General features: G+C 45.4%; 1 protein-coding gene across 1 annotated transcript in view; it reads left to right on the top strand.

Annotated features, from left to right (window-relative positions):
• plxnd1 (plexin D1) overlaps positions 1 to 12,500 on the top strand; it is a 61,809-nt gene that overhangs the window by 29,986 nt on the left and 19,323 nt on the right. Inside the window, exons 13-18 of the mRNA XM_056422136.1 lie at positions 1 to 64; positions 4,977 to 5,082; positions 6,962 to 7,101; positions 8,707 to 8,886; positions 9,104 to 9,188; positions 9,761 to 10,021. The exon at positions 1 to 64 is cut by the window's left edge and continues 82 nt beyond it. Coding sequence (XP_056278111.1) covers positions 1 to 64; positions 4,977 to 5,082; positions 6,962 to 7,101; positions 8,707 to 8,886; positions 9,104 to 9,188; positions 9,761 to 10,021 — 836 coding nt within the window. The remainder of the gene's footprint in view (positions 65 to 4,976; positions 5,083 to 6,961; positions 7,102 to 8,706; positions 8,887 to 9,103; positions 9,189 to 9,760; positions 10,022 to 12,500) is intronic.

Raw genomic sequence — 12,500 nt, 5'->3', positions numbered from 1 at the left:
TGAAGGTGTCCATCGGAGACGTGGCGTGCGCCCTCCTCCCTGAGCTCTACACCGTCTCCATGGAGTGAGTACGGCGTGTAAACCGGTCTTTAGGCGTTCGCTGCAGCTCATCAGCATGCAGACACCTCTTGTTCCCGCCTTTGTTCTCATCCCACCGCCGCCACCTCGGCCTTTTCTATGTGGCGCGTCAGACGGTGTCAGCGCGATGAACTTGCGTCCCATACATTAAAATCGTATTCTTTTTTAAATCGCTGCGAAAATATGCAGTTGTGCCGCAATTAGCATCGGTGAGATGATGGCTAACAATTACCCCGTTGTCACGGCAACCTGCCACGCTGCCAGGCGGATGAGTGGTGTCAGGTGGTCGGCCGGGCAGGGGGACGGGGATAGGATGGGGAGGAGGAGGGAGGGAGGAGGAGGGGGGGTCAAGCGATGGAGAGATACGTGAACCTCGAGGGAAATTTTGTGCTTTAGAACCCCCGGTGTGGAACCCGAAGCTCAGACCGCATGGTACGCGGCGAGAGCTTTATGACATTTATTATATTTATTATATTTATGACATTTATTATATTTATGATATTTATTATATTTATGACATGTATTATATTTATTTATTATATTTATGACATTTATTATATTTATTTATTATATTTATGACATTTATTATATTTATTTATTATATTTATTAATGACATTTATTATATTTATGACATTTATGACATTTATTATATTTATTTATTATATTTATGACAATTATTATATTTATTGTATTTAACTTGACGGGAGAAAGCGAGTCGAGCCGACACACCGGACGGAAAAGCACGAAGAAATAAATGAATGGGCGCCACGTAAAGTTTTGAATACATGCGATGTCACATACTTAACTACACATATTTAAAGGGATACACCACCTATTTTAAACATCAAGGGGGGCGGGGAGTGAGGAGCCTTTTCTGGGATTATGAGTTTGAAAATGAAAACACTCGTATCAAGAGAGTATCATCCTTCTCTCTTCCTTCTGCTAGAGAACAAGAGGTTCTTTACCCACCGGGTGACGAGCCCCTCCACCGCGTCGTATCTTTATTCACCTCACCTTTAATCCGGTTGTGTGGCGCAGGTACGACGTGTTTCCTCTCGGGTTCGTGGCACGGAGTGGATTATGGGATGTTTTACAGTGAATGAGGCCGTTTAAAGAAAAGTTTGGGCAGGAAACCGTAAATCCGATCGGGACACGGTCTGTCTCTGTGACATCTGAGTTGCATTGTGGGTAATGCATTTACCAGAAAGATGAAAGGATGGAATAATGTCGACGAAGAAAATAAGACATCCCGTAGGTCCATGTTTCCGTGGCGACCGATAAATGGAAACCGAATTGTAAAGATCGGTGCCTCAAGAATAACGGAAATAAAAGCAGCCGCTGATCCCGTCGAGCTTCTTTAAATAATAAACCACGTTCAAATAACGTATTAAACTTCCTCCTCACAGATCACGACCCTCCCAAACCGAGCGTCGACCCTCGCTGCACGGCTTCGTAGTTTTCACGTATTCATATTTTAACAAATATCATTACGCGTCGCGGCCTCGGAGGACCGACCATCGCGCTGTCGCCATGGAGACAGCGAGCCCCCCCCCCCCCCCTACCCCCCACCGGCTATTCCAGAACTCTCTCCGGTTCCGTCTCCAAACTGCCGTTGGGTGTCGGTGCCGTCGTGTTGGTCTGGTCTCGCTCCGCTGAAGCCGATCATTGTATTGAGAGCGGGTTTGGAGCGTGACCTCCGGGGCCTCGCCCGTCACTCCGGCTGCCTGACACATTCCCCACCCCGAAAAAAAGAAGAAGGAAAAAAAAAAACTGCACATTTTTTTTCCCGGGGGGGGGGGGGGGGAACAGGCGAATCGCATTTCACTCCAGGGGAGTGTTCTCCTCCCGTTGTCGTCATTTTTCCTTCCTCTCCCGTCCGGGTTCTCCCGCCTTGTTATGACAGCGGAGCGTATCGCCGATGGCAACCGACAAATCACAACACGTCGGGGCGCATTCCACCTTTTTCGACTTTCCCATCCTCGTACCCTCTCGTCTCCTTCCCCTAAAGCCTTCACACTTAATCTTATCTTATTATAAACCTTATGCCAGGATTTCAACCAAACAAATTGTTCACCTGTTCCTTCCTCCTGTTATACAAAGATCTTCTCCCCGATTCTCACTCCGCACACATGCGACCTCACTCGCCGTGGGGGGGGGGGGCTGTTGAGGCAGGTGTCTGGGAGGTGACGGTTCACAGCTGGGTGCCACAAGAAAGAACGAGCGCCCCGCTCGCCCGGGTATCAACATCTCTCTAACGACCGGCGCTGTCAGTCGAGGCGACGCCTCGTTTACCGGAGTGCTTCTCCAAGCTCTTTTTTTGGGGGGGGGGGCCCTCGCTATCGTGTTCGTGTGAGCCCTCCAGAGGCCCCCGCGCCTTATCTTTTTTTATAGCTGCGCCGACACTCATGCAGCTGATTGTCGGTGATCCTCGTCTTCCTCTCAGAGACGTCTTCACAAATATGGGCCTCTGAAAAACCCAGAATATCACGCGAGGGGGGGGGGGGGGCTGGAATGTGGCTGGAATGTGGCGCAGGGGTCATCCGTCCACGTCCTTTGACCGGGATCACACCGCATCAGCTTCACACACACACAAACACACGCACACACACACACACACACACACACACCAGGACATCTGTAGCAGCTACTGTCACACAACAAGCTATACAAACACAATACTCACATTCATTGAGATCAATTAGTCCCTTTTGATTGGTTTTCTCATCCCCTGACACATTGTCGGGTGACTTTAACGTCATTAATCATGTCATCAGGATGCATTGTTATATTCTGCAGGTTGAGCTGCAACAATAAGAAGTATTATATCGTTTGTGATCTCTTTTTTTTAAGCGAACTATTTTCTCGTTTCACCGGATTTTCTGCTTTTCTCTCTTTTACATCATTGTAATTCGAATATATTTTGGTTTTTGGACTGCTGGTCGAACAAAGCAAGACATTTTAGGATGTCACCTTGGACACATTTCTCTTTTTTTTCTTTCTTCGTAGATCAACACATTAATCGTGTAGAAGAGATTTGCTTTTGAAAATAACTGCCCTGGAAGTAGTAACTCCAAGGCCACATCGCCCCTCTGGGTTTCCATCATATTTTGTAAAAATTGCATTCTGTACGGTATTAAAAATGTCTGACATTCTTAAATGTTAATTTAACAACCCTCGACCAGCCCAGTGTGTGTGTCTACGGTTTAAATGCTATGCAGACTGAATGCATCTACAAGATAGAAGGACTTTTACCAGAGAATAACCCTCAAAATTATGGTTATATATATATATATGTTTATGCATATATATTTAAATACGTATATATATATATGTGTATATATATGTATATATATTTATATATACATATATATATATGTATATATACGTATATATATACGTATATATGTATATACATATATATATGTATTTATATATATATTGACATATATATATGTATACATATATATATGTATATATATATATATATACATATATGTATATATCTATACATATACATATCATACACAGTGTCATATTAAGAGTTTGATGCTCAGCCTGAATCCAGTCCGCCTGGTTTCCGGCTCTCTTATTGGCCCTCTGGCTTTGAATCTTTGAATAGTCGAGCTTCATTTGATCTGCCCTTCCCCCCCCCCCCCCCTTCAGGTGTGCCCCCATAACCCTAACGACTCGTAACTGTGTAATTTGAGCGCAAATGGCATTTACTACCTGATGCGCCTGTGATTAATGAGCACGCATGTAGACGTCTCTTTCAACAGATGGCTGCTACTGCAGGTTATTGAATAAAAAAATAAAAAAATGTTTTCACTGCTATTCAGATTTATGGAGGAAATCCATGTTTTTTAATTGGGCTCATTAAATGCCACGGCGGTTTGGGTTTCAGTTGTTTGAGCCTGACATTTAAAAAAGCGCACTCGGAGAGGGAGGGGGGTGTGGGGGGGGGGGGCTGTATTTTTCTGAGCCGGACCCGACAGCCTGACCCCGAGGCCGAGCCCCCATCTGTCCGGCCGAGCCCCTCGTCTCTTCCAGGTCCACCCACGTAAAACACCGAGCACGGCTCCTCCGCTCCGGTGAGTCGCCCACAGCTCCTCTGTCAGTCAGAGTGCGCCCGACGACACACACCGACGACACACACCGACGACACACACCGACGACACACACCGACGACACACACCGACAACACACACCGACGACACACACCGACACGGGCCTGGAGCCGGGGGAGGATCGTGAGAGGTGAAAAGGTCACGCGTGTGTCCCGGCGCCCCGGCGAGGCTCCTGAGCGTCCCCGTGTCGTTCGTGTGAGGCGTCCCCTGTAGAGCTTTGAGATAGCATACATTAGTATATATATATATATATATATATATTACATGTTTTATTTTTTATTATATGGATACATATATATATATATATATACATATACTGTTATACATATATATTTGTTATTATTATATATATATGTTTATATACATATATATATATATGTATATATATCATATATATATATATATATATATTTTCGATATGGATATATACATATATATGTATATGTATTTGTATCCATATATATATATATGTTTTTTCTATATGGATACATGTATATTTATACATAAATATATATATATGTATTTATATACATTTTTTTAAATCCATATATATATGTATATATATATATGTTCCTCTTCCTCTTCTCAGCCGTTCCTCTTCCTCTTCTCAGCCGTTCCCCCTCACTTGCAATTTGAGTCATTTTCTTTCAAATGAGTTCATTATTGATTGAATATTGATTTAAATGATGAGCCGTGGTTTGTTCATATCCATTGTCTTCAGTTCATTGTTCTCGTCGTTGATCGTGTTATTCACGTCTCTTGGTGTTCTTCAGGCTGGTGTGCGTCACCGGGCGCTCCGACGGCGAGAGGACGGAGCTGCTCCGCGTGGAGGTGGAGCAGAGCGGCACGGGAACCTCCAGGGAGAGATACTCCTACCTCGTGAGTCTCCTCACACAGACACTCCTCTTCTTCTTCTCCTCCTTCTTCTTCTTCTTCTTCTTGTTCTTCTTCTTCTCCTTCTTCTTGTTCTTGTTCTTCTTGTTCTTCTCCTTCTTCTTTTTGTTCTTCTCCTTCCTCTTCTTCTTCTTCTTGTTCTTCTTTTTGTTCTTCTTCTCTTCTCCTTCCTCTTCTTCTTCTTCTTCTTCTTCTTCTCTTTCTCCTTCTTCTTCTTGTTCTTCTCCTTCTTCTTCTTCTTCTTCTTCTCCTTCTTCTTTTTGTTCTTCTTCTTCTTCTTCTTCTCTTTCTTCTTCCTCTTCTTCTTCTTCTCCTTCTTCTTTTTGTTCTTCTTCTTCTTCTCTTTCTCCTTCTCCTTCCTCTTGTTCTTCTTCTTCTTCTTCTTCTCCTCCTTCTTCTCCTTCTTCTTGTTCTTATTCCTTCATGTTCATGTTGTTCTTGTTGTTATTCTTCTTCTCTTTCTCCTCCTCCTTCTTCTTCTTCTTCTCCTTCTTCTTCTCTTTCTCCTCCTCCTTCTTCTTCTTCTCCTGCTTCTTCTCCTCCTCCTCCTTCGTCTTCTTCTCCTGCTTCTTCTTCTTCTCCTCCTTCTTCTTCTCCTCCTCCTTCTTCTCCTTCTTCTTCTCTTTCTCCTCCTCCTTCTTCTTCTTCTCCTTCTTCTTCTTCTCCTCCTGCTTCTTCTTCTTCTTCTTCTCCTCCTCCTCCTCCTTCTTCTCCTCCTCCTCCTTCTTCTTCTTCTCCTTCTTCTTCTTCTTCTTCTCCTCCTCCTCCTCCTCTCCCCCCCCCCCCCCCCCCACTGGGAGGGCCAGCTGACTGTGAACAGATGCGTTTCTCTTAATGATATTTATGACTCTGTGTGAATCCTCCTCCGCTCCTCCTCTCGCTGCCAGCGAAAACAAACATGGCGGTGGTTGGAATGTCCCTCCGCTGTGAATTCATCACCGGGTCGAGGCGAAGCCGGCCGGCATTGTGCGAACTGACCTCGACCCGCGCGGCCTCCCGTCGGAGTCGGAGTCTCCGTGTGCGCCGCTTTGCTTCTGCTTGTTTCCAGACGGAGAGCGTTTCACAGGCTCAGCAGCTTCTGACCGCTGCTCTCTCTGCCGTCACCTCACGGGGAAATCAGCCCGAAGCCCCCCCGCGGTACACCGAGGGCGAAGGGAATCCTGCGGGGAGTCCACTCGGGGTGGGGGGGGGGGGGGGTTGAGAAGCTCGGCGCGCGAGGGGTTAATGCACAAAGACAGGGTGTTAGAAGGGGAAGATGTGGGAGAAAGGGGGGGAGGATGAGGAGGAGGTGGGGGGGGGACAGGATATGGAGCCTCGGCTGCATCTCCTTCCTCGCGCCTTTTAGACGGAAACATCTGCCTCCTTGTAGCGACTCCGACACACACACAGACACACACACACACAGACACACACACACACACACACACACACACACACACACACACACAGGCGAAACGCACAATGGCTTCTCCTGCAGCCGCGCGGAGGAAGTGAATCCTGTCAGCGAGGATAAGAGGCTTCCCCGGAGGCGAGGTTCACGGCGGGGATAGATAGTTTGGGAAAGAGCGAGAGAGCGAGGGGGGGGGGGGGCTGGTAGCTGGACAGGGATATTCATCTGGCGTGTGTGTGTGTGTGTGTGTGCAGTTAGCCGTCCTGCGAGCTTGAGGCCTGTTGGCTTCCACGTATACTGCAGCGTCTTCGCGAATTTTCCTCTCGGAGGTCAGCAAAAGACGATATTCTGAACCTCAAAAGGGGGCGGAGAGACGACCCCCCCCCCCCCCCCCCGAGGCCCCGTCTCGACCCGGCCACGAGAAGCCGGTCCGACGCCGAGTGACCAACGCGCGCCGCTCCTCTGACTCCTCAGGTCCCGAAGCTGCGGTCGCTGCAGCCGACGAGGGGCTCCCGCGCCGGAGGGACCGTGGTCGTCATCAGGGGTGAGCACCTGGACATCGGCTCGCAGGTCAGCGTCAAGGTCAACGACACGCTGGACTGTACCATCACAGGGTGAGGAGAGGGGGGGTTATGCGACTGTCTGTTCATTCATTGCGATGTATCACGAACGCCTAGGGGTCGGGAGTGAGGGAATCGGGGGGGTTTCTTCTAATTTGACACAAACGTCCGACTGAACTGAAGATGAAGGGATTTTTTTCTTCATGTTGCCGGTCAAAGGTCACCGTGACCTCACGTCCGGCCCATTCTCTTGAACTCTCGGGGGCGGCCTCGAGCGAATTTCTTCAAATGTAGCGGCTCAAATATTCAAGATGAAACTGATTAGAATTCAGAGGTCAAAAGGTCAGACGTGGACGTGGCTCGGCGAGCAGAGCAACAGGCGATGTTCCGTCCGTGAGGTCCAGCTCCAGCCGTGAGTCTCCTGATACCAACACAGGCCATTCAATGCTGCTGGAAATGCAAATATTTAATCATCACGGCGACGCAAACCTGCATGAAGCCGTCTTCTGTTACGGCAGAGAGCTTTCATCAGGTCAAGAGGTGACACTTGGAAGTCTTTTTATAAACTTCAAATCTCAAGAAGCATCCCAAGTCCTTTCTTTCTGTTTAAAAACTAAAAACCTCAAATGTTTTGGTGTTGTGCGGTCAGAATATTTACATATTTTCTTCTTCTTCTTTTTCTTCTACCTCTTCTTGTTCCTGTTGTTCTTGTTCTTCTTCCTCTTCTTTTTGTTCTTCTTCTTGTTTTTGTTCCTTCCTCTTCATGTTCCCGTTCTTCTTCTTATTATTATTCCTCTCCTCCTTCTTCTTCTTCTACTTCTACTTCTTCTTGTTCCTGTTGTTCTTGTTCTTCTTCCTCTTCTTTTTGTTCTTCTTCTTGTTTTTGTTCCTTCCTCTTCATGTTCCCGTTCTTCTTCTTCTTATTATTCCTCTCCTCCTTCTTCTTCTTCTACTTCTACTTCTACTTCTTCTTGTTCCTGTTGTTCTTGTTCTTCTTCCTCTTCTTTTTGTTCTTCTTCTTGTTTTTGTTCCTTCCTCTTCATGTTCCCGTTCTTCTTCTTATTATTATTCCTCTCCTCCTTCTTCTTCTTCTACTTCTTCTTGTTCCTGTTGTTCTTGTTCTTCTTCCTCTTCTTTTTGTTCTTCTTCTTGTTTTTGTTCCTTCCTCTTCATGTTCCCGTTCTTCTTCTTATTATTATTCCTCTCCTCCTTCTTCTTCTTCTACTTCTACTTCTTCTTGTTCCTGTTGTTCTTGTTCTTCTTCCTCTTCTTTTTGTTCTTCTTCTTGTTTTTGTTCCTTCCTCTTCATGTTCCCGTTCTTCTTCTTCTTCTTAATCCTCTTCTCCTCATCCTTCTTCTTCTTCTCCTCCTCCTTCTTTTTCTTCTTCTCCTTCTTCTTCTTCTTCCTTGTTCTTCTTATTGTTCTTGTTTTTCTTCCTTCGTCTTATTGTTCTTCTTCTTGTTCTTATTCTTTCCTCTTCATGTTCCTGTTCTTCTTCTTGTTCTCCTTCTTCTTCTTCTCCTTCTTCTTCCTTGTTCTTGTTTTTCTTCCTTCGTCTTTTTGTTCTTCTTCTTGTTTTTGTTCTTCTCCTTCTTCTTCTTGTTTTTGTTCTTCTCCTCCTTCTTCTTCTTCTTCTTGTTCTTGTTCTTCTTCTTCAGTAAAACAGAAGACACCATCGAGTGCACCATGCCTCCAGCCCTGCATGCGCACACGGACTCGGTGGCCGTGTGCGTGGAGTTTGAAAACCTTCCCTGTCAAAGCGCGGAGCTCAGCACCGCCTACACCTATGAGAAGAACCCCACCATCAGCTTCATCCACCCCAAGAAGAGCTACCTCAGGTAAACACATGCAGCCGGAGTCACTGACGTGAGGCCTGACGGGAACGTCGTCCCGATGAGCAGTCAAACTGTTTTTCATGATTATCTGGTCGCCTGTTTCTCTCTAGAGTTTGGCTGCAGTATTTGCATACCAGTGTGAATCAGACACATTTTTGTTGTTGTGTGTAATGCCTGAGATGTGACTCTCTTTGACCGTGCGTGTGTGTGTGTGTTGCAGTGGTGGCAGGACCATCACGGTGACAGGCCAGGGCTTTGATCTGGTGCAGAGCGTCACCATGGAGGTGCTGGGAATTGGAGAAAAAGTAAGTAATCAGCTGCATTGTTTACCTTTTTTCTTATTTTTTTGTACTTACATACATAAAACTCTCTGGGAGCTCATAATTGAAGTAGAAGAAAAGTAAACACTGCTTAAATAAATGTATAAATAAATACAAGAATAAATGTCCTGTTGAGTTATATTTATTAATTTCTGTATTTATTTATTTATACATTTATACTTGTATTTATTTATTTATTTAAACATTTATTTAAGCATTTATTTATTTATTCCTATATTTATTCATACATTTATTTATTTATTTATACTTAAGTCGTTTTAAGTCCTCCATAGCTGACACGCATTATTTCAACACTTTAAGCTAACCTTAGCTGGAGTGCACGAGTCAAATGCTTGGACCAGAAAGCTCGCGGGGTCCCCACGCCCCGCCCCCTGGCGCTCATGTGATTGGTTGAAAATGGAGGCGACATCTGATGGAATTTTTTTCAACTTGCTTAATTGAAAATCATTACATTTTGGTTTAGTAGTTTAAAAAAACATATATTCTTGCTTCACCCAAGACTCAAAGCGACTTTGTTCTCCTCCGGCTCCCCCCAGCGCTGCGCGGTGGCCTCCCCCTTCACCATCACCTGCCCATCCCCGCCGTCCGGCCGGTCCCAGCCGACCTCGGTGCAGTTCATCTTGAACGGACTCCTCTACACCGGGGACCGGCCCGCCGAGGACGAGGACGAGGACGAGGACGAGCCGCATAAAGGTCACTTCCCGTTGGAGTACGTGGAGGACCCTCAGTTCTTCACCGCCAACAAGGAGAAGCTGATTAAGCACCACCCGGGGGAGCCGCTGACACTCATCATCAACGTGAGTGACGCCACCGAGACGGGAAGCTCGGATCAGTGCTTCGCCGTCACGTTGGATGACTGGGAAGTGGAGCGAATGTTCACCCTCCATTAGAAACCGTGTCAAATGTGCACTAAACATCAGTGTGCATTAGTCATTAGTTCTTGCAGGTATTAAAGTATAAAAAGCGTCACCATTTTAAACTAGAACGGGCACTCGGTAGAGCGCATACCTTCGCATATCACAAGATTGGGCATTGAATTATGCACATTTTGGCATTCGTTGCATGCCAATTGGATAGAAATTGACCGCGCTATGGTAAAAAGAAGATTTTGACCTTTTCATGACCTTAACCTTTGACCCGATCGATCCCAAAATCTAATCAAATAGTCCCCGGATAATAACCAATCATCCCACCAAATTTCATGCGATTCGGTTTAATACTTTTTGACTTATACGAATAACACGCATACAAATACACGGCGATCAAAACATAACCTTCCGCATTTTCAATGCGAAGGTAATGATGTCACTAGTGGGGACCAACAATGACATCACCATTCATCTTCAGGGAAACATGAATGTCTGCACCAAACGTCACGGCAATTTCTTCCCCCGGTTGTTGAGGGATTTGATTAAAAAAACCAAAATGTTGACGAGGACCACGAGTGCCTGCACATTGTTTGAACAAATAACCCTCCATCACTCCGTAGAGGCTCGTAATCTGACAAAGAAAAACCCGATTAGCCTCCATTTATTTACCTTCGAATACCGTCGGCAGTAACACCCAGAGTATTGACAATCTCAGCTTTACGACAACAACACAAAACAACTCATTAATATTCAACAGGGAACACAGAAGAGCCGATGTATTCTCCGAAGGTTTCTCAAAGCACCGGCGCTGCACGCGAGGCCGAGCGCTGCTTTCATTCATATTCACACAAACCAGAGGCACGCCGCGCACATCAAAGGCCTCCTCCGCCGAGACGTGTTGGTTTCTGTTTGGGGGGGGGGGGGGGGGAGGGGTAGAGCTTAGTGGGAGGTCCCGCCCCCGTGGTCATGCTGATCCAAGCACCTGTCTGCATGGATTCATCACCCCTGCAAAGGGCTGCTTGGCTGTGACACACACGCGCACGCCGACGGCACACACACGGGGAGTCTGAACAGCTTCCTCTTGATGTGTGTGTGTGTGTGTGTGTGTGTGCTGCTATCGCTGGAATCTGTTGGCCGTCGTTCCGTTTCCGTCCTTTAAGGATCAGAATCGGCAACTTTTTATTGCCGTTCACGTCCACGCATGCAAGGAATGTGTCATGGCGGGCGGTGCGACAGTGGGCGACATTAACGGCGAGCGACACAGACGAGAGTTAAGAATATAAATATTCTAAATGTATATGATAAAGTGGACGGACGGGCAGGTTTTCAGAACTTTTTAAGTCAGTTTAAAGTGGATTTAGGATCCGTTGTTCTGGTCCAGAGAGTTCAAGTGAGGACAATCTTGCATACTGTATATTTGTACAATATAAAACGGATATTTTGTGCGACAGTTTAATGTGTGTGTGTGTGTGTGTGTGTTCGGGAAGCATTTGTTGACAGAGACCCAGGGGGTGGCATCCTGCAGGAGGGACCGGGCCCTCGGGGTGTAATCAAAGCAAGGAAACACACCGGGGACACAAACACACTCATTCCTCACTCCTCCAATATTAAAGGGAGATTGCAGTTCCATACGAATGGGGTCTTTCGGGGAAGGGCAACATTCCTATATATAAATAATAACACGTGCATAAGCGGTTAAATGCAGAGTTCAATGCCAGTTTGACAGAGCTGAAGTCATTTAGAAGAGAAAACAGGCAAATGGCAAAATGTTTCTATCCAATTTGTCTGTTTAAAAAATATTTTACAGATTACAGACTGACTTCCGGGTTTGATTTTATCTCCAAATAAGGTGCTGTGTATTTTACTTATATATATATATATAATATATATATGTATATATATATATTATATATGTATATATATAATATACATATATATATATATGTATATAATATATATGTATATAATATACATATACATATATATATATGTATATAAATAAAATATATATATTATATATATGTAGCTATGCCGGTGGCTTGTCTGTCTGGACTTTCCGGACTACATTGCAGACGTGTTTATTTAGCTTTCCTTATAAACTTTGGGTAGCTCAATGAAAATCGACCCTCTAAAAATACGAAGTTTGCAACGCGTACTTTTTAAAATAAACATTCACTCGACAAACGGTGTAATCAAACGACATTGTGTTCTGTAACTCGTAAGTCAAACACAGGGATTTGTGAAGTTAGACTCGTTACTCTCCATTGTTTACCAGATCCTACATTTCCCACAATGCAACCTCCTGGCATTACCCCGCCTGGTGTCTTTCGACCGTCGTGCCCCACAGGCTTCGTGTTTACGAATCGGTCGCCTCGTCTCACTCGTCATGACGAGGAAACGGAACTTC

Source organism: Pseudoliparis swirei, chromosome 9 (assembly GCF_029220125.1).
Source record: "Pseudoliparis swirei isolate HS2019 ecotype Mariana Trench chromosome 9, NWPU_hadal_v1, whole genome shotgun sequence".
Lineage (NCBI taxonomy): Eukaryota > Metazoa > Chordata > Actinopteri > Perciformes > Liparidae > Pseudoliparis > Pseudoliparis swirei.
Note: the sequence above shows the minus strand (reverse complement) of the source record. Positions and strands in the feature narration are given on the sequence as shown.